A 22,551-nucleotide genomic window follows, 5' to 3' on the forward strand; every position below is an offset into this window, starting at 1 on the left:
AACCACTATACATGTTATCAATTTAAGATAAAAATTGAGAACACCTGGACCCCTTCCCATCCTGCATATCAGTCTGAGTCTAAACTGGCTGGCACCAATCAAAGCATGTAAAGTTCAGCTGACGAGGGTTAAGCTGATACATCCTGAGAATCAAAATTAGCGCAGCCTTGGTGCTGAAATCATTGAAGTTACCAATAGCACCCAGTTGCTTTTACATCAACAAGATTAGTTTAATTGTCCATTGTTAGGGGAAGTCATAGATCCATGCAGCATGGAAACAGGCACTACGGCCCAACTTGCCCATGTTGACCAACATGCCCCATCTACACTAGTCCCACCTGCCTGTGCTTGGCCCATATCCATCTAAACCTACCAAATCCATGTACCTGTCTAAATGTTTCTTAAACATTGCGAGAGTAACTGCTTAAACATTGGGATAGTACCTGCAAACCAACGAAAGCAACTAACTAAAGTTGTTTTACACATGTAGCTCCCACTGAAGGGTGTTTTCTTTTAAATTATGTCGTCAAAAAGATGGATGACTTTGCCAAAGAATGGCATTTTCTCAATAACGTCACTGCAAACATCTCAGTTGCCTGACCTCCAATTCCTAGGCACCTTGCGTGAAATCCATCACCGTGCACTCCATGGGATTTACATTTTTAAGATGATTTTAATCCTAAAGCAAAACAAGTGCTTACTGTTGTTACCACTGATTGATAATTTAAGGGCAGAATAAAAATGCCAGAAATATTAATTTTGATCAGTGTTTTTTTTGTGACAGTCGCTGTCAATACTGTGAATGAGCATCTCTAAAAACTAAATTACTAAGAGGTGACACGGTGGCGAAGTGGTAGAGCTGCTGCCTTACTGCGCCTGAGACCCGAGTTCAATCCTGGTGCTGTCTATGCGGAATTTGTACGTTCTCTCCATGACCCGCGTGGTTTTTCTCCGGGTACTCCGGTTTCCTCCCACACTCCAAAGACGTACAGGTTTGTAGGTTAATGGGCCGTAGTGAGTGTAGGGTGATGTTGGTGTAAGGGGATCACTGGTCGGTGTGGACTCTGTGGGCTGAAGCGCCTGTTTCTGCTTTGTATCTCTAAACTAAACTAAATTGATGTACAGCACCCAATAGTGTCACCTGAATTCTCTTTTTGCCTACAAATAAAAGGATTGATTGTGTAAGTCTAGTTTTTGATTTTTTTTAAAAGCCTATGGTATTGATAACAATTTCAATAATATAACTCTCCAATTTACAGAATTATTCTACAGAATGTTAAAATGCTGTTATAACTTTCTTTATGACAAATGCCTGTTATTTTGCAAAATAGGTGCTGTTATTCCATGATAAAAGCTATGGCATCCACTATGAATACACAATCCCGGTGAACAAGTCAACTGAAGATAGCAACGTGATGCACAAACCACTGGAACCTCTTTACTTGTGGACAAACATTGGCTGGGGGAACTGCAGTGTGCAATGTGGAGGAGGTATAGTCAATAATTTTGCATTTGCCATGGGCCGTCAAGGGTGATCAATGATATTCCCAAATTCTAGTTGTACTTGGATAATACTGTCTGATTTGCTCTATTACATTGGATTGTATCTTTATGCATTGTTTTTATTGGAGAAGTGTGATGGGATGCGTGTGTGGACTGGATGGTTCAGAGATTATGAATGGGGGAGTTTGCAAAAGAGGAGAGAATTGGGTGGCGTGTAACTTGAGAAGAAACGTGGGGGAATTTGGAGAAGGAATACATGTTCTCTGTTGAGTAGCCCAGCCAGTCTTCCTCCATACAAGTCCAGGTGGGTGTGGGGGAGAAAGGGGAGGGGAACGGGGATAGGGTTGTAAAAGGGTACCAAAAATTGGATAATTTTACCATTGGTACAGTAGGAACAGTGAATCGTATGTTGGTTTTTATTGCAACGGGATTTAAGTACAAGTGTAAACTACTGCACTCCTGTAAGATCTTGTTGAGAACACAGTTGAAATATTGTGCATATGTCTGGTCTCTATACCGAATGAAGCTTATACTTGTGACAGAGTGCACCTGGTTGACTCTTGCAGTGGGAGAATTAAGGTTGATGATTTTACCGTCTCTGAGTTTGGACATGTGAGTTGACCACATTGAAACAGACTAAAACCATTTGAGGTCCTGACAGGGTAGACGCAGAGAGGATGTCTCCTCTGGCTGAAACATTCAGAGGTCAGTCTCCGAATAAGGGGTTGGTTGTAACGGAGAAAAGAAGAAGCTTCTTCAACAAGGGGAATGGGGAATCTTTGGAATTTGCTACCCAGGAATGGTACGGGGATTTGGGCACTGGATACAGTATATTCAATATTAAGGGGATCAATTAAGGGATATGGGGTCATGTGTTGCTGAGGTAAATCAGCCTTGGTTTTAGTGAATGGTAGAACAGGTGCATAGGGCCGAATGGCCCACTCCTGCTTCTATTTATGATGTCCTTAATGGAAGGCTTCAAGCCACAGGCAGACAGCAAAGAAAACAGGAGCTGGCAGAAAGTAGACAATGTTTTAAAGATAAAGCATCTGTCCTCCCCTGACAACCATCCAAGCAGACATTTTGTGGAGGCATCCAATTTTCAGAGTTAAACACGAAAGACTAGATTTTATAAAATTGCTTTTGCGGTGAGAATCCTGCTGCAGTCAGAGTGGTGGCCTTGGCTATTTCAGGCTCACTATAAACAGAGACAGTGTAACATCTACCCTTTAGCTGTAAATTATTCATTGGTGCTTCTCAAGAACAAATGATTGAAATTGCACTCAGCGGCGGGAAGACTGAACTCCACTGGGAACAGTGGCTAATAGACCCAACTTCACCCCACAGCATAGAGTGAGAGAAGTGCAGGTAACATCACTGCTGAATATAACAGCCTCACTAAAAACAAATAATTCCACAGGCCAATTACATTGGGCATTCGACTCCCTACAGAGGACAGAGGCAATTAGAAAGAAGACTTGGCTTTTAGACTCTTTCATAACTTCAGGATATTACACCACTCCTCATGATCAATAAAGTATTTTTAAGCTGCTGCTACTTTCATAATGCAGCGAAGCTGGCAGACTTTTTCTCTTTCACAGCGAGATGCCATTAACTCCATTGAGATAATGAGTAATGAAATTAATTGAGGGCTAGCGATTCACTGGGAACCGATGGACTGCACCTGCTTCTGGTTTCAATGTTCCTAATGAAAGATGATGAGTCAGTGATTTCCAACATGCAACCAGCCAGTGAGGCTTCCCACTAAGTTCTATAGCATGACCCGAGGAAGCAAACCAGGCTTTGCTTTCACTTTTCTTTGAACTGAAGCTTCATAGTCATTGTGGCATCTCATTGCACTCAGTGATACATCTGTTGTGATTTTAAGCCAGTCGGATCCTCTTGGTCTGTGGATCCTGTGCAGTGTGCCATGTGTGATATCTGTGTCGTCCTGATACATTCTAGTTTATACTTACCGACAGGTTAATGGAAAAAGATGCAGTAACTTTCTGCAGAAGGAAATTGGATGGATATTGGATAAGGGGTGAGGGAAAGGGGAGAGCCATTTCCCAGAGCCAGATGTCGCAAACGTTTGTTGCAATGTTGCTTGAAATCGTAGGACAGGACCAGCAAATGGCAAAACACTCAGTCGATGCATTTTAACAATACTCTCTTGTTTAAGTGTTGACAGCTGAACGAAAGTAGATTTTCTTTGATATTCTGAACAAAAAGGAATGGGACTGCTCCCTATATTTAAAAAATGGACAGAGGTGTTTAACACAAAACGTGGTGAGCGAATAATCTGGCGGAGATGCGTACTGATCGTGCAGCAGTTACAATTGCGTGAAAAAAAATCATTCAATATTTGCAACCAAGAAGGAGGCAATTTGGCCCATTGTGACTGTGCCGGTCAAAATTGAGCTACCTGGACTGATCCTATCTTCCCACTCTGGGTTTGTACCCTGAAGGTCACAGCACCTCAGCTGTGTCACACAAGTACTGTGTAAATGAGATGAAAAGCTTGCTGCCTTCAGCGCCCTATAAGGGAGAGTTCCAGACCTCTCTCACCCTCTGGCTGAAAAAAACATCTTTCCTTATCCCCTATCTAATCCTTTTACCAATTCCTTTAAATCTATGTTGTTGGTTATTGATCCTTTGGCTAAGGGAACTTAGTCCTGCCTATGAGTTGAATTGTACAGAGGGAAGGTTCAGAGATTGAATGCAGAAACCTAGTTCCAGAAGCTAATCAGCACCATTCCTTCAGCAATGCTTGCTCCAAAGTGGTGCTTCCTTCATCATGCTTGCTCCAAAGTTTCCTGAATGGCTGGGAGGGGGCTCCACATTTGCGGTCAGCAATCTCAAGGGACTGGTGGATCACATCTGTCCAAGTGGAGGGAGAAGAGGAGGAGAGGACCACAACCAGGCACACTTGGGTGGAGGCTCTGTCAGCTCTCTGTTAGGACGCGAGCGCAGTCTCTGAGCGGCTACACGTTGCGATGGGACTGCAGCGCGGATCTGCATGTTGCTGGGGGTGGGGAGGAGTTGGGCGAGGGGAGAGGGAGAGGGACACTTGCTGTCTCTGAGCCAGCATGGAGTCAGAACTCGGAGCCTGTCCTTGTGGAGTGGAGAGGATCAGTGACCCCCCTCCCCTTGATCAGCGGACCATGAGATGTGACGAACATCAGCAGGAGTGTCTGGGCTGGTCCTGAGGCTGAGGGAGGGGGACCCTGACTTCCACTGGGACGGCTGTGCAGGCACGAGGGGGTGCTCCTGCTGGACGTTTCCTCAGCTCGACTGTGAGTGAGACCCTCACTGTGGAGGCAGCCTGCAGAGACACTGCTCCTCGGGAGATAGAGTTCCCAGCATGGCTCAATATTCCCTTATGATGTTAGCAGGCCATTCAGCCCTTTGAATCTCCTTTGGCTCACAGAACAATCCCATCCATCCAATTCCCCCACTCATTTCACCTGGAACCTATTCTCCCAACATTACCATCAGCTCCCCCCAGATTCTACCCCTAACCTGCACTCTCGGGGAAATTTACAGCAGCCAAGTAATCCACCAACCCGCATGTCTCTGGCATTTGAGAGAAGGCATCTACACAGCACCCATGAAGAACCTGCGCAGTCACATTGGGAACGTGCAAACTCCACGTAGACAGCGCCCAAGGTGAGGATTGAACCCAGGTCACTCGAGCTGTGAGGCAGCGGCTCTACTATCTGCACCACTGCACCGACCTCCATGCGAAGCCTGGGTGGATGAGTTGCCGGGGCCGAGGCCATGTTCACCTCCCGCCTGGTGCGGGTGCATGTGAGGTGTGTGTTGGAGACCCATGTCATCCTGGAAGACGAGTGTCAGCTCTGGACCAGCGGGGCAGCAGAAGGCGGGTTGGTTGTGGCAAAGCATTTGGAGATTCACGGCGGGGAGGATGTTGAGTGTGAGCAGAGTGCAGAGTGAGCTGATTGTGAGCAGATCTGTGAATGCAGACTTGTAGTGATGGGACCCGCAACTAAAGTTGTTCCTTCAGCGTTAGTGAAAGGTGCTTCTGCTGGGAGAGACCAGCCACTCTCACCTCTGGACCACAATGGTCAATGGCCATCGCACCACTGTTGATGCCGCATGGACAAATTTGACGCTGGAGGAATGATGCCAGGGAACATGAAAATCTCAGGAAAAAGATGGGAGTGATATGGGCCTGGACACCCAGTGACATGCACTGGATTGCATCACTCAATAGGAGCTGCTTTTACCCATTGCAGGGTCATTGGCAGCATTGGTTTGGTCTTTTTGCACTATTATTGTATGTTTTTATGTATATGTATGTATGTCTTTATGTATGTGTGGGTGTATATATCTATATATTTGTGTGTGTGTGTGTACTGAACTTTGTTTTATTCTAGTCTAGTCGAGGTCTAGTCGGAGGCTCAGAGGGGATAGAGCCTTCTCTGTTGCTGCTCCGGCACTCTGGAACACCCTGCCGTTGCACATCAGACAGGCCCCCTCACTGTCCATCTTCAAATCCAGTGTTAAAACACATTTGTACTCCCTGGCTTTTGACCATGCCTGAGGCTTTGCTTCTGTTTTTGGTGTTTTTGATGTTTCTTTATTTTACATGTCTTTTCCTACTATTTCTTTTGATTGTTATTTTTGGTGTGTATTAACTTTTTTGTCAATGATTAGTGATGTACAGCACTTTGTTGCAGCTATGTTTGTTTTTAAAGCGCTCTATTAATAAAATTATTATTATTATTATTATTATTCATTAGATTGTTTACAGTGTACAATGTTTGGGACATGCGGCAACAAAACACTCTTGAATCGTGACTCTTTCTCCAGTGTAACGCATGTGAATGTCAAGGTCCAACGCCTGAACAAACTCACATCACCGGTGTTTCTTCTCTTCATTGGTTTTTAGGTGAGCGCAGAACAATTGTCCGCTGCGCCAAGATTGTCAACAAGACAATGTTGACCGTAACGAACGACAGCGACTGCCGCCACCTGGCTCGTATTGATCCCCAAGTCCGGAGATGCAACATACATCCGTGCCAGTCATGGTAAGTGCCAGCTACAACGAAAAGAAACTTGCCAGAGCCCAAGTCACTTGGACATTAATTCCCACAGTTAACAATCGGCATTGACAGCTTCCATTTACAGAGAGCCCAGTTTTTAATGTGTAGTTTATCGACTGCAGTCAAATGTGGTTTATTGTTGGGATATTGCCATTCTATACTTTACATAAGAAACACATTTCATTTGGTCAAATCGCAGGCAAAAATGTGTAAATCAATAAGGCAGGGCAAAATGTATTTTGGCATTTGTGGCAGTTTTTCACAGATTGCAGAGAGTGGCATCGCATTCTTTATTGCAAAAAACAGATTCATAAATCAAAGATATGTACCCACAATGTCTCTGGAGATTAGGCAGAAATTCACAAATCAAAGATTGGTTGTAGGGTGCATGTCATTACATGGGTGAATTTGCAGAACAGATAACTATGGTGTTTAAGAAGGAACTGCAGATGCTGGAAAATCGGAGGTACACAAAAATGCTGGAGAAACTCAGCGGGTGCAGCAGCATCTATGGAGCGAAGGAAATAGGCAACGTTTCGGGCCAAAACCCTTCTTCAGACTGATAACTACGGTGGGTGACAAATATTTCCTGGTTCCACTGTTTGAAATGAGGGATATTGGCCAAGATATCAGGATAATTCCCGACTTGTTGTGGAGCACAGGAACATCGAACAATAGGCCTGAACCATTGCGACATTTTTTTTAAAGCTTCGTCCAAAAGAGAGTTCCTCTGACAATGTAGCACGCTCTCCGCACTGCATTGAAGTGTCAGCTGAATCTAGCGCCAGGCTTCAGTGTTGGGGAGCTTTGATCTAGAAAGGAGCCCAATCTGATTACATCAGTCTGAGGAAGGGTCCCGACCCGAAACGTCACCTATTCCTTCGCTCCATAGATGCTGCCTCACCCTCTGAGTTTCTCCAGCATTTTTGTCTACCTTTGATTTTTCCAGCATCTGCAGTTCCTTCTCAAACCAATCTGATTGCAAATCGTCATGGCTTTTTAAATGTTTGTTCATTGTGTAGCTATGATGAGCTGTTTCTGCATGTGTGTAAATATTGCCCCAAAAATAAAAAATAAAAAGAGATGTGGATGTTTTACTCAGAATTTATCACGGTACTGCCCAGTCCTGTCCTCAAACTAGATGAATCTAAGAGAATTAACTTCAGATGAACTGAAAACATCACTGATCCCAGTGGAGTGGTCACTGTCTGATTTCACTGTGCTCTATCCTGCCATCCTGTGTACAGTGCATGCAGGTGGTCCCATTCCCCCTTCCTTCTCTGTGTCCCAATCCAGCTTGTATTTGAACTATGTGCCTCCAAACCTGCCCCCAACATCCCCCTTGACTGTGCACTCCAGCCACCTATCTACATTTTTATTGAACTAGTTTGAGAGAAGAAAACACTGAAATTCTGAATAGAAGCAATCGCTTTAAACTAAGAACTCTTCCATAATTTACCTCTGATCGTTGCTTCTGTTTTGGAAAGGGTCGTATGATTGGTCTTTTTTTGGCAATGATTGAGATGCAGATACGATTTTCTCTTGACTCAGGTGGGTGGGAGGCAATTGGTCTCCATGCTCCAGGACTTGTGGTAAAGGAACTCAGGTTCGGAACGTGACCTGTGTCTATCAGCTACAAAACGGCACGTATTTCAACACAAGAAGTCTCTACTGCCTTGGTCCAAGACTGTCTACAGTGCAGGGATGTGAGGGCCGTGAATGCCTCACAATATGGGAAGCCTCGGACTGGTCAAAGGTACATGCTTCTCAACTAATAAACATAAAGTCTAGTCACTAGTGGACCACGCTTGCATCTTGTTACCTGTGCTGTGTAATGGTGAATCTCACTGTAACCCCACACTCTCTCTCTCTCTCTGTGCCTGTCAGTGAATCCGTTTCTTTGCAATCATTATAAGAATTATGTTCATCAGTGTAGTCCCATAAACCAAAGGTCCTTTTTTTGATTTGTTCACATTTCACTGCATAACGTGTTTAGAGTCATAAAGTCATACAGCGTGGAAACAGGCCCTTCGGCCCTACTTGCCCGCACCGACCAACGTGTCCCATCTACACTAGTGCCACTTGCCTGCATTTGGCCCATATCCCTCTAAACCTGTCATATCCATGTACTTGTCTAATTGCTTCTTAAACATTGCAATAGTCCCTGCCTCAATACCTCCTCTGGCAGTGCGTTCCATATACCAAAAAAGTTACCCCTCAGATTCCTTTCCCCCTTCACCTTAAACCTATGCCGTCTGGTCCTCGATTCCCCTACTCTGGACAAGAGACTCTTTTCAGAATTAAGACCTTTAATATGTCACACTAATTTACAGATGATTTGTGCAGCATATTTTAATCATAATGTTCCACAATTTCATAATTCCAGAACTAATTTCATAGAACCACACATTTACACCAAATCCATGTTGATCCCACTTTTTTCTCCCAACATTCCCATTAACTCCCCCAAGATCCTACCATTCACCTGCACACCCAAGGCAATTTACAGCCGACAATTAGCATACCAAACTGCACGTCTTTTGAGGTGGGAGGAAGCTGGAACAGCTGCAGGAGGAAACCCATCCAACTGGTGTGAGAATATGCAAACTCCACAAAGACAGTAACCGAGATCAGGATTGAACCCAGGCCACTGTCACCATGGAGCAGCATAGAGTCACACAGCGTGGAATCACGCCCTAGGGCCCAACTTGTCCATGTCGACCAAGTTGCTCCATCTAAGCTAGTCCGTGCTTGACCCAAACCCCTCTAAACCTTTCCTATCCTTGCACCAGTTCAAGTATCTTTTAAATCCTGTTATAGTAACCACCTCAACGACCATCTTTGGCAGCATATTCCACATACCCATCAGCCTCTGAGTGAAAAGGTTGCCCCCTAAGGTCCCACTCAAATCATTCCTCTCCCACGTTAAACCTATGTAATCTGGTTCTTGATTTATCTACTCTGGGTAAAAGACACTGCATTCACTTTATCTATTCATCTCATGGTTGAATATACCTCTATAAGATCACCCCTCAGCCTACTGTGCTCCATGGAATAAAGACCTCACTAGTCCAACCACTCCCTATTGCTCTCCACTCTTTCCAGCAGCTCCACTTGCTGCACTGTTGTGCTGTCCTTCGTCACATTACGTTTGTTTCACTTCCCTGGTCGTGTCACAGTTCTGGATGGAGGACACCCTTAATCCGTTGTTTCCGGAAATCCTAGGGATCACTGGATGGAGAAAGGAGACCTAGTCTCCCATCGACTTCTGCAATTACAGCAGCTCCTGTGGCCTGACGCAACTAAGCCTCTCCAAGTGAACTATTTTGAATGGGAACCAACCAATGTGAATTTAAGTCAATTTTGACCTGCGGAAGTAGTATTTAGTTTCAGTTGGACGTCTCTAATACATATATGTCAGAGACAAGTAGGAAAGCAGCTCTTCATGTGAAGGAAGTTAAGGGGTGGGAATGAATAAGCTTTGGCTTCTTCCTGCTCCTTTTCGGACACATATGATTTCATATATTTATAGATATTGTTTATGACACTTTCTAAATATTCTTGTTTTGTTTTTTGTATGCTGTTTCACACTTGCTTTATATTCTTTTGTTCTGTTCGAAATAAAGAATTAAATTAAGTTCTATTTTAGCTCCACATCCATTGGCGTTTCGGTATCTATCACTTTCATCTGATACACTGCATGGTTCTATTTGTCATATCTCATACCTGTAATGGCAGGCTGCAGGGTACAGACTTTTGCGGTTATCTTAAATCTTCCACTTAATCCACAATCTGCTAAATACCAGTGGATTGAACTGAGACGTCGATGTGTTCTCCTTCATCAGGTTTAGAGTGCTTGTGTGTGCTTTAATCTCAGACACATGTTCCTGATTAATCAAAGATTTTGTTTTTTTGAGTGCTGTTTAATCCACAATGCTGTTTTATAACTTCCCAGTAAAACCTTCAGTGAAAAGATTTTAACTGCGCCAATTGAAGTCGGAGAGTGGGATGGCACCCGATCAATTTAACATGGGCAGATTTCCAAAGTCGCCTCGGCCGGTTGCTTCAACTCTGATGTTGATTCCAGCTCATCCATTCAAGCTGAGTGTGAGACGATGGATTGTGAGCGGCCTTCGTTCAGGGCAGGTCACTGGGAGATAAAGAAAGTCACAAGCATTGGAAATCTGAAAAATAAAAAAGGACAAATTTGTTTTAAATAGATGTGTGGGAAGGAACTGCAGATGCTGGTTTGCACTGAAGATAGGCATGAAATGCTGGAGTAACTCAACGGGTCAGGCAGCATCTCTGGAGAAAAGGAATAGGTGACATTTCAGCTCGAGACCCCTTCTTCAGTCTGAAGGTGGGTCTCAACCCGAAACGCCACCTATTCCTTTTCTCCAGAGATTCTGCCTGACCCGCTGCAGTACTCCAGCATCTGATGTCCTGCTTAAAATACAGATGGGAACGGTCAGGGTCAAGAAATGAACAATGTGGGAGTATTATTTCAGATGTCAGGCATGTGACGAATATTGAATTTGGTGGATTTCCAATAGAATCATTGGGGAGTTGAGAAGATTTATATTTGTGCAGTAAGTTGTTGGGGTTTGCGATGCACTGCCTGTAAGAGGGGCAGAAGCAGATTCAGCAAAAACTGTCAAAAAGATTTGATTAAGAACCGAAGGATAAATATTTGTAAGGTTGGTGCAAAGAGATTGAGCAAATAGAATTAAAAGTTAGTTTCTTTGAAGAACCAGAATTGGGAGGATTGATCAAATAGTCTCCCGTGTGGTAGTGGACTCCAGTTGATTGAGCTGCTACCTAATGTAAGGATGTAAAGCCTTCTTTATGCTTGTTGCTTAATCTAATGGCACGAAAAAACACACTATTGTCAGCCATTCTCTAGTTGATGAGACACAAAGTTCTAGCGTAACTTAGTGGGTCAGGCAGCATCTCTGGAAAACATGGACAGGCAAAGTTTCACAAGAAATGTCACCTACCCAGAGATTCTGCCTGATGCACTGAGTTACCCAGTACTTTGTAAAACAGCATTGTCAACACTGCCACGATACCCCTTTCATCGCCTTTCTCCTCCCTATTAGTCCTGCTTTGCAACAGTTAGGAAGTGTAGCCTTTTTGTGGGATTAGTGAAACTTGTACTTTGCAGGACAAACATATGCCAATGCATGAACACAAATATTTACATTGAGTATGATAAGTGATAGGAGCAGAATTAGGCCATTTGGCCCATAAAGTCTACTCCATCATTCAATCGTGGCTGATCTAACTTTCCCTCTTAACCCCATTCTCCTACCTTCTCCCCATAAACTCTGATACCCATACTGATCAAGAATCTATCTATCTCTGCTGTAAAAATATCCATTGACTTGGCCTCCGCACCTTCAGTGGCAATGAATTCCACAGATTCAACACCCTCTGATTAAAGAAATTCCTCCTCATCTCCTTCCTAATGGAATGTCCTTTAATTCTGAGGCTGTGACCTCTGGTCCAAGACTCTCCCACTAGTGGAAACATCCTCGCCACATCCACTCTATCCAAGCCTTTCACTATTCAGGAAGTTTCAATGAGGTACCCCCTCATCCTTCTAAACTCCAACGCGCAGAGGGCCAGTGTCATCAAACGCGCATCATATGTTGAAGATTAACAAATGGGATTTGAGGTGTGAATGGAGAATGGAAGCACTAACCTTGAGCAATCCCTGTAGTGTTCGTCAGACTGTGGTCGAGGAACCCATCTAAGGACAGTGAATTGCACCAACCCTCAAAGCAAATGTGATCCTGCAGTGAAGCCCCTAGATGAAGAGGAGTGCGAGGATCATTCCAACTGCTACAAATGGAGAACTGGAGAATGGTCAAAGGTATGTAACTCCATTCCTAAATATCAAAACTCATGTGGGATAAGACAAAATGAGTAGGAAGGAACTGCAGATTCTGGTTTACACTGAAGATACACAAAATGCCGGAGTAACTCAGCAAGCCAGACAGCATTTCTGGATACAAGGAATTGGTAACATCTGAAGAAGGGTGTTGACCCGAAACATCACCCATTTTGATCTTTTATCCAGAGCTGCTGCCTGTCCCGCTGAGTAACTCCAACAATTTTTGTATATATCTTCCCTTGCGTATATATCTTCCCAACTAATATCATCAAAGAATCATTGCGTAGGAAGGAATTGCAGATGCTGGTTTATACCAAAGTTAGACACAAATGCTGGAGTAACTCAGCAGGCCCTGCAGGCAGCATCACTGGAGAGAAGCAATGGATGTTTCAGGTTGGAATCCTTCTTCAGACTGTTCTGTAATTATTTTTTCTGCATTTGATTTATTTTGCATTAAACTTGTTCTTCCAACTTCTAGCAAAACACTTGGCAGAGAGAAATAGAAAGTTTAAAAATTCCCTTTCGTCAAACTTTGAATGTGGAATGTCACCCATGTGGGAAATGTATACTAATAGAAGCAGAGATAATTTAACTCCACCAGATGTATTTTTGCATTGAGAAAATAACCAAGCAACAAACAGCACAGTAGTTAACTAGTAATGTTAATAGTTTTCCTTTTAAATATTACTGAACCAGTTGCAAGTTTTATTATGACAATTCTACAACTTAATTCCAAATTCACCAATATCAGCTTGTTTTATTTCTAATTTATTCATGCTCTCAAACTGCAATGGAATTTGAACGCATGCTTTTTGATTGTTAACATTGTTGCTTTGATAATTAGTGATGTGATTACACTAACAGCAAGAATCAGAGCTGGCAATTTTTATGATTGTTTATAACAACTGGTCATGAACAGCGTAAAAAGCAACCAAAACGTTGCAACGGGCATAATACTGATCCGAGGGAGGCGTGAATTAAGAATGGAGGACAGAGCTTCAAAGCTGATCTTTTGAATCTAATATTTATAAGGAACGGATGTGCACCCTGTAACAGGACAGACAGCATCTATAACCTGCCAAGTTTGATAGTGACATTACTGAGAGGAAAGATTGCTTTTATATTTCACCTTTCGTGACTCAAGAGCCAACAAAGTTGCAATGCATGAGATACTTTCCAAAGTTTTCTTCCTGTCTTAGCAAAGAACCAGTCTCCAAGCAATTAAACCATCTGAGGCAAAGATAGTGGCGATAGTAAATTCAAGTCTTTATAAAAGAAAGAATTGCTGAGAGTAAAGAAACGTTTGATGGAACATTGGGAAGCAGTTGAGAATAAGCGAGTTCAGTATTCCGACTGCGCATGCCCAGGTCATGGGTCACTGGAGATAAACATTCTCGGTAGCTGAGCTGCTGCGTGTACGCAGGCAAGCGTTTCATCTGTCGTCAGGATTGGAACGGGCCTCCGGCGCTGCAAGCGTGTTGAATTGCTACTGGAGTTAGCGACACTATTTCTCCCTTCTCCACTGGTCCATGTAGAAATCTCAGCAGTGATAATCTAATGAATCACGGTCCAGTCCCCCTCAGTCTGAGTGTAATGAGTTCCATTTTCATTCGGGCTGCCCTCCCGGGCTATACAGGGTTATTATACAGGGGTGATTCACGCACCTCTTTCCTGCATAACCCCAGGAGGCAGATTTTACACACAGTTTCCTTTATGATACAGTCAGACCTGAGGGACATTGGGAAGCTCAGTATCAGCTGTCCCCAGGTTCCAGCACGGGTGCCCACAGTGTGGGTGGCTCGGGATGGCTGCACCCCTCATGGTGTCTCTGCTCTGCCCCTGGACATGCAGTGGCAGAACCATACCAAAGCCAGACATGATATGATAATGTTGGAGTAACTCAGCGGAACAGGCAGCATCTCTGGACAGAAGGAATGGTTGACGTTTCAGGTCGAATAAGGGTCTGAAGAAGGTTTCTCGACCCGAGATGTCACCCATTCCTTCTATCCAGAGATGTTGCCTGCCCCACTGAATTTCTCCAGCATTTTGTGCCTATCTTCAGTGTAAATCAGCATCTGCAGTTCCTCCCTACACTTGATACGACAGGCCCAGGCAAAGCCAGTTAAGATAAACCCTCCAGCACCGTGGAGCTCGGTAACATGGTTTTTAATAAATCTCCCCATCTTTCATTGGGACCAAAAGTAATAAAGGAATAACTGGTTGGAAGAGTCATTAAACTGAGTCCATTTAAAAAATATAATAAACAAGCAGCTGTAAGGATCGATGTCCCGTGGCAATTCTGACATTGTTGCTTGAGTTGGAGAACCACTGCTCACATCTCTGTAAAATAAATCTAAGCAAAGACAACAAGAAACTCCCATGACTTAAGTAACTATGACTGAAGTAAATAGTGGCCAATGCAATGTCATTCATTGTCACCTTGACATTGGTGAGGATGATGTCTGTGACTTGGGTGGCACGGTGTTGCAGCTTGTAGAGCCACTACCTCACAGTGCCGGAGAGCCTGGTTCAATCCTGACCTTGGGTAGAGTTTGCACATTCTCCCTGTGACCATGTGGATTCCTTTTGCATGCTCACTGGCCACTTTGAGTTTATAGGCAAATGGTAGAATCTGGGGGGAGAGAGAGATGATGCGAGTATCAGGAGAATAAAAACGGGATGATTGTAAATGGGTGACGGGTGATTTGCATGGACTTGGTGGGCCAAAGGGCCTTTCTGCATGCTGTATCTCTGGCTCTGTGACTTCATACCTTAAGTCATTGGATACCAGCTACGGGTACGTTTGGGTTCCTTTGCAGCTAGTATGTTGTTTGGTCCCAGAGCCTTGAAGGAGGTGGAAAGGCTGAGGGTGTCAGGAGACAAGTTACTCAATAATGGTTACCCAGCCTTGAGTAACTTGATCCAGTTCTGAATGTCAAAGCGGCCAGTGAACTTTGCCAGTCTTGTTGAATAATCTTCTCTCTTGATGATGACAGTAGCACCTGGAATTTGCCTGGTGCTCCATTATTTGTACTTTGCAGTGCAAACATAGTAACAAAACACCACGGGCATCTGCAAACAGACCACGTCACACCTCGATGTGAAGTGGCTGAAGGTGATTCAGCCAAGGTTAATTCTGTGGATGTTGCATACCTGAGTGTCTGATCTCCAACAACAAATCACCGTACATTGCTGACGGCAACAGAGAGCAAAATCTTCTTCCTGATTCGCTTTGATCATCTTCACTCGGGTGCCCTGGTGTCATGTACTGGTGAGATAAGAGAGTTTCCTCTCATCCCCCCCCACCCCTGAAATGTAGATCTTTAGGCTCAGTTTAGTCTGGAGCAGGAGGTTTGTTCCTTTCTGTTGGTCCTCCTGTTGCCTGCTGCAGCCCAAGTCTGGTATCTCTGACAGTGATGGTGTTACCAAGCCACTCTTAGTGATGAGCAATGACGCCCTGTTCCCACACTGCCTGCTGCGTCCCAGTCAGTATGCAGTTTGTGGTCTTGGGACACTCACTGCTTCTTCCAAGTGATGTTCAACCAGGAGGACCACAGCTTCATCAGCAGAGGGAGGATGGGAGAGGTAGATGGTGGAGGTGATCAAGAGACTCTCTTGCCTGTGTTTGGCCTCATGTTATTAAATGGCTCTGAAACACTACAACCTTAAAATAAGCTCTGAACTACATGGACTATTATTGTTATTACTGCCCTATGATTGTTTTTTGTGTGTACGTATGTGTGCGTGTATATAATATATATGTGTATATATATATGATCTATATATTTGTGTATTTGTGAGTATGTGTATTTATCTTAACCTTTTTCCCCCTCTCATTTACGATATTGTTTACAGTACCAATTTTACAAATTCTGTCGTGCTGCTGCAAGTAAGAATTTCATTGTTCTATCTGGGACATATGAAAATAAAATACTCTTGACTCATGTTGCCAGATCTGGATTCATTGTGAAGGTTCACAAGGACTCACTCTCCCCATTTTATATCACCATACTGTCCCCTCTTGGTGCATAAGATTCTGCTGGTAGGGCTGGGGTTGTGAGGGACGAGTCACTGGTACCAGGCAGTGGTTTGACGATTCTCTGGGACTCCCTCTGTAGCTCTGCCAATTGGGACACAAGGCCGGACCGGGCCAAATATTCCGTTATCATGCATCAGGGGCAGCACAGTGCCAGCGGCAGCACAGTGGCAGCGCAGCCTTGCAGTGCCAGAGACCCGGGTTCAATCCTGACTATGGGTGCTGTTTGTGTGGAGTTTTTACATTCTTCCTGTGACTGGATAGGATTTCTCTGGGTGCTCCGGTTTCCTCCCACACTCCAAAGATGTGCAGGGTTGTAGATTAATTGGCTTCAGTAAAATTGCAAATTATCCCTAGAGTGAAGGATAGTGCATGTGTACGGGATGATCACTGGTCGGCACGGACTCAGTGGGTCGAAGGGCCTCTTTCCGTGCTGTATCTCTGAAGTCTAAAATTGGTGTCAGGGTTGATGCAGACAGGTCTCTCCATCTTTTATTCAAGTGTTTTTGGTGGCAGTTTTATAGAGCAACGTGTCTTACAACTTTCAGGAGGCCATTGCAAGTCTTTCGCAATACAGTGGGCATGGAGTAACCTCAAGACCATTTGTGAACCAGGTTTTCTTTAGCAACAGTCCAAACATTTCATGGTCCCGAGTGTTTTTTCTTTTAGAATGCAGCATTTGACAGAACTCAAATACACTGATTACACAGATTGCAAAGTGATTTTAAATTTATGTCTCCACATTGACAGTGCAGGTCTCTGCGTTGTTCATTCAGTGCCACAAGTGGGATATCTCCACATCTGTACATGAACATTATCACATCCTAGCCTATGTAAAATGGATGCTGTGTTTTCCGCATTTGATGACACCACATTGGTTACAAACTGCTTTGGGACATCCTGGGACCTGCTGAAGAGCTGTGTACGTTCCATCTGCGCTCAGCAGTCATCTTGAAAGCCTTTGCTGGAAGAGTGTTTTGTTGTGATGTTGTTTAATTGAAGAGCAGCAGCGGCACTGATCAGGTGACCACGACCATAACTCCACCTCCGGCAGCTCCTGCCGCCATAACGCTAGTGTGATGTGACAGGCGCTGTCATCATTAATCCTAGACCGCACACAGTGGCAAACAGCAGAGCAACTCCCATCCTCCAGGGAGATACTTTACAACCTTGGAAAATCAAATACAATCTCAAACAGAGGAAAGGAGAAAAGGATGGTAATTTACAGATTGTCACAATTTGCTCTCAGTGGAATAATCTGATAAATGAGGGTGGTCATTTTAACCAGTTATTCTGAAGTAAGAGTGCTTCCTTCATGCACTGATGGCAGTGTGCTGTCCACAGGGATCAGATGCTACTACACTGAGTAACAAAGTGCGGTCATAGTGGCAATCAGTGCATCATGGTTTATGCTGACTTCTGGAACTGGTATGTGTCTCAGGAACTGGTGCGCTAAAATGCTGCCAACTATATCCTGAACTCTGTACCGTCTCCATTGCTCTATCTGTGGTATTATGCAATAATAGAGTAAGGCTGAGCAGAGGGGCACTAGGACCCTGCCAGAAGCCAGGCTCCAGTAACCGGTTGTGTCTGGAAAAGCAGGGTGTCGGCAGTTAGAGAGAGAGAGGCCTGGGCTTACACGAGGCTGTTGCAGTTGCTGTTGTTATTGTACAGATTAAAGGTATACTCTGTTTACGTCGTGGTACGAGCCTTATTACAAGCATAACACGACATGGTGCCAGAACTGGGAGACTTGTAAGCAAGAAAATAATTAAAGAAGAAGAGGACGGTGTATCGTTTTGGCGGGAAATAGGAGACGAGCTGGCAGATATGGCGCAACCTACACCAACTGCTACGTTCACAATACAACCTCCAGAGCCATTCGATTTTACCAAGCCTCAAGAATGGGAGCGTTGGATCAGGAGATTCGACCGCTTCAGGCTTGCAAGCAATTTAAACGCGACGTCGGCAGAAAACCAGGTGAACACGCTAGTGTATTGCATGGGCGATGAAGCAGATGATGTGCTAAAGGGGCTAACGCTAACTGCAGATGAGAGGAGGGTGTACACGGATGTCAAGGCGGGCTTTGATACATTTTTTGTGCCTAAAAAGAATGTTATCTATGAAAGAGCCAAGTTCAATCAGCGTGTGCAACTGCCAGGAGAAACGGTGGATTCCTTCATCACTGCTCTATACGGATTAGCCGAACACTGCAACTATGGACAGTTACAGAACGAGCTGATCCGCGACAGGTTAGTGGTTGGGCTGAGAAACGTCTCATTGTCCGAAAAGCTACAGCTAGACAGAAACCTAACCCTTGAAACTGCTATAACAAAGACAAGGCAGTCTGAAGAAGTTAGACGACAGCGGTTTGACTTAAGAGGAGAAAATAGCGGTGCTAGCAAGTGCTCAAATGTTGATGCTGTGCATGCTAAAAGCTACAGAAAACCCAAATTTCCCTCAAAGCCTCAGCCACAAGCACAAACACCAGGCAAAAATAAATTTAATACACAGCCACAGCCAGGTTCAAAGGCCTGCTATAGATGTGGAAAAATGCCCTCGCATGGAAAATTGGAATGCCCTGCTAAAGATGCTGTGTGTCACAACTGTGGCAAAAAGGGACATTATGGCAAAGTGTGCAGAAACGGTGCTAAATCTCTCAATGCTGTCACTACAGAGGAAGAAGAGAGCTTTTTCCTGGGATCCGTGGATGCTGGAAAAGACCCATGGACGGTGCAGCTACAAGTCAGACAACAAAAAGTGTGCTTTAAAATAGATACTGGTGCTGATGTGACCGCCATGCCAGCGGAGGTGTACCATGACATTACAGGGGGGCATGATGTGAAGTGCCTGGCAGTGTCGACACGCCCATTGTTTGGGCCAGGGGGCAATGCACTCTCTGTCCTGGGCGTAGCCAGAGAAACACTGCGCAGAGGCAACAAGACAGCCATAGAGGACATTTATGTAGTAAAAGACCTCCACACTGCACTGTTGGGAAGACCTGCCATAGAAAGGCTTCAGCTTGTGTGCAGGGTTGACGGCATCACCTTGGGATCAGAGGACACCAACATCTATGTAGACTCTGTCATCAGCAACATTCCTGTCAGTGGAGATTATCTGAGCAGCCTACGTGAGCACCTGCAGGCAGACAGCACATGCTCTGCACTGATGGAGTACTGCACAGACGGCTGGCCCGACAAAAGCCAACTGCAGGGAGTGCTGAGACATTACTGGGCTGATAGAGCAGTGCTGACTGTGCACGATGGGCTGCTGCTGCGGGGCACGAGGCTCGTCATCCCATCAGCCTTACAAGGTGATGTGCTGCAGAGACTACATGAGGGACACCTGGGGGTGACAAAGTGCAGGGGCCGGGCCAAACAGACGGTATGGTGGCCAGGACTCAGCAGCCAGCTGAATGACATGGTGCTGAAATGTAGAACCTGCATCCAAGAGCGAAGGAACGTCAAAGAGCCGCTGATGCCAACGGAGATGCCAGACAGGCCTTGGCAAACCTTGGGAGCTGACCTATTCACGCTGAAAAACAAGACTTATCTGCTAGTCGTAGATTATTTCTCAAGATATGTGGAAGTTGCGCTGCTATCACCCACAAGGTCCACAGATGTGGTGGTGCACCTGAAATCCATATTTGCTCGTCATGGAATTTGTGAATTTCTTAAAAGTGACAATGGGCCCCAATTCTCAGGTAGCCACTTTAAATCCTTTGCAGCAGAGTATGGCTTTATGCACATCACGAGCAGCCCCAGGTTTCCTCAGAGCAATGGGGAGGCGGAACGCGCTGTACAAACCGTGAAGAACTTGCTAACAAAGGCGTCAGACCCATATCTTGCATTGCTGGCCTACAGAGCAACCCCTCTACAGAACGGCTATAGCCCGGCCGAGCTGTTGATGGGGCGCCGCCTACGCACTACAGTTCCTGCCCTTCCAACCCTGCTGAATCCAGTTTTGCCTGACTACAACGCGCTGGAGGCCAAAGAAAGGGAGAAGAGGTGGAACGACGCAAGATCCTTTGACAAGAGGCACGGAGCGAGAAATCTGGAGCCACTAATACCTGGGGAGGATGTGTGGATCACCGATGCACGAGTCCAGGGCAAAGTGCTATCTACACACAATGCACCTCGCTCTTATATCGTCCAGGTGCCTCAGGGCACACTGAGGAGGAACCAGCAGCACTTGGTGCCGCTGCAGACCAACAGTGAGGTAGTCGACGCGGATGAGCCACCGGTGGGAGAAGAGCCAGCTCCACCAGAGCCAGCTCCACCAGTGACAGCATCACCCAGCGGAGAGGGCCCCACCACAGAGACTGTGCGGACTAGGTGTGGGAGAGAGGTTAGAAAGCCGCAGAGACTTGATTTGTGATTTATTGATCTGTTTTCTACAATAAAGAAAAAGAGAGAGTGAAATGTGTTGTGAAAATGTTCTGTAAACCTGTTACATTTACCTGAAACCTGAAAGAATAGTTCACAGTATGGTAACGTGTAAGTTATTTTATTTCTATTTTGCATGCTTAGATCAGGGACAGGTCTTCCAGCAAAAGGGCAGAATAAACCCCTTAAGACCTGCAGAGACAAAGGTAGTCCACCCTTTGTTCTCAAAGAAAGGGAGATGTGGTATTATGCAATAATAGAGTAAGGCTGAGCAGAGGGGCACTAGGACCCTGCCAGAAGCCAGGCTCCAGTAACCGGTTGTGTCTGGAAAAGCAGGGTGTCGGCAGTTGGAGAGAGAGGCCTGGGCTTACACGAGGCTGTTGCAGTTGCTGTTGTTATTGTACAGATTAAAGGTATACTCTGTTTACGTCGTGGTACGAGCCTTATTACAAGCATAACTCGACACTATCTATTGTACTTCTGAGTTTGGCTTGTGCTCCTGAATAGGAAAGGTTGAGAAGGAATATGGGCCAAATGCGGGCAGGTGGGACTGGCATAGATGGGCCACCTTGGTAGGCAAGGGGAAGTTGGGCCTGTTTCTATGCTGTAAGGCTCTGCGACTCAATGTTTATCTGATTTGATTGGATAGAGGGCGTCACAGTGATAGAGTTGCTGCCTTACAATGCCACAGACACGAGTTCAATCCTGACTATGGGCACTGTCTGTATGGAGTTAGTACATTCTCCCCGTGACCTGCGTGGGTTTTCTCCGCGATCTTCGGTTTTCGAGTTACTCTAGCACTTTGTGTCTTTTTTTGTAAACCAGCATCTGCAGTTCCCTGTTTCCCAATCTGAAATGCCCCTGTCCGTGTCCTCCTGATATGCTGCCCGATCCGCTGGGTTACTCCGGCAATTTGTTATGAAAAATCTGGGGCCACGTTACACTCTGGCAGCAGAGGAGTTAATGAACTGAAGACTGTGGAGAGCAGCAGGAGGAACAGGGAGAGATAATCAGCGGTGAAGGAACAGAATTTCTCATGGGCATTAAACTATTTAGCATCAACAGCTCAAGGACGTGTGCATCACAACTGCGTTTGTTAGAGAGCTCTATGCATCAGAGAGAGTTGCACCAAAACATCTCAAACATCTACCTTTACAGACGACAGATAACGGTCTGGTTTATTTATTAATGAGCATTCTGCTTTTATCATTCAAGATACAGCAGCAAATTTTCTTGTATGTTCCCATTATCATTAGCCAGTCTTGCACAGGAAATACATTGGTGATAAGCTTACACATGCTCCCTGACTTATGTAAGGGTTATGTCCCACGGACCCTTATGTGTTGAATGTTACGTAAGTCGGAAACGGAAGTGCGCGTAAACATGTGGGAGCTCCGACGTGGAGACCAAGTGGGAGCTCATACCTGGAGGCCACGGGTGACCTCTGATATGAGGAGCACTGGGGAGCTCCAACCTGGAGGCCATGTGGGCGTCAGTGGGCTTGAAGAATTGCTTACATAAGTGCAAATTCACATGTGTCGCCTATAAAATAATTCGGGGAACACCTGTATTTCAAATAAAGAACTGAGAAAACCAGTAATTAGGTTAAATATCATAGCTCTGATGCTCCTGAGGACAAACGCTCCAGCTTAACTTGTAACA

At 45.0% G+C, this 22,551-nt stretch overlaps 1 protein-coding gene across 1 annotated transcript in view; it reads left to right on the top strand.

Moving 5' to 3' along the window:
- adamts17 (ADAM metallopeptidase with thrombospondin type 1 motif, 17) overlaps positions 1-22,551 on the top strand; it is a 179,157-nt gene that overhangs the window by 148,435 nt on the left and 8,171 nt on the right. The window contains exons 18-21 of the mRNA XM_055661163.1: positions 1,332-1,491; positions 6,419-6,557; positions 8,124-8,328; positions 12,295-12,447. Of these exons, the coding sequence (XP_055517138.1) occupies positions 1,332-1,491; positions 6,419-6,557; positions 8,124-8,328; positions 12,295-12,447 (657 nt within the window). The remainder of the gene's footprint in view (positions 1-1,331; positions 1,492-6,418; positions 6,558-8,123; positions 8,329-12,294; positions 12,448-22,551) is intronic.

Source organism: Leucoraja erinacea, chromosome 33, assembly GCF_028641065.1.
Source record: "Leucoraja erinacea ecotype New England chromosome 33, Leri_hhj_1, whole genome shotgun sequence".
Classification (NCBI taxonomy): domain Eukaryota; kingdom Metazoa; phylum Chordata; class Chondrichthyes; order Rajiformes; family Rajidae; genus Leucoraja; species Leucoraja erinaceus.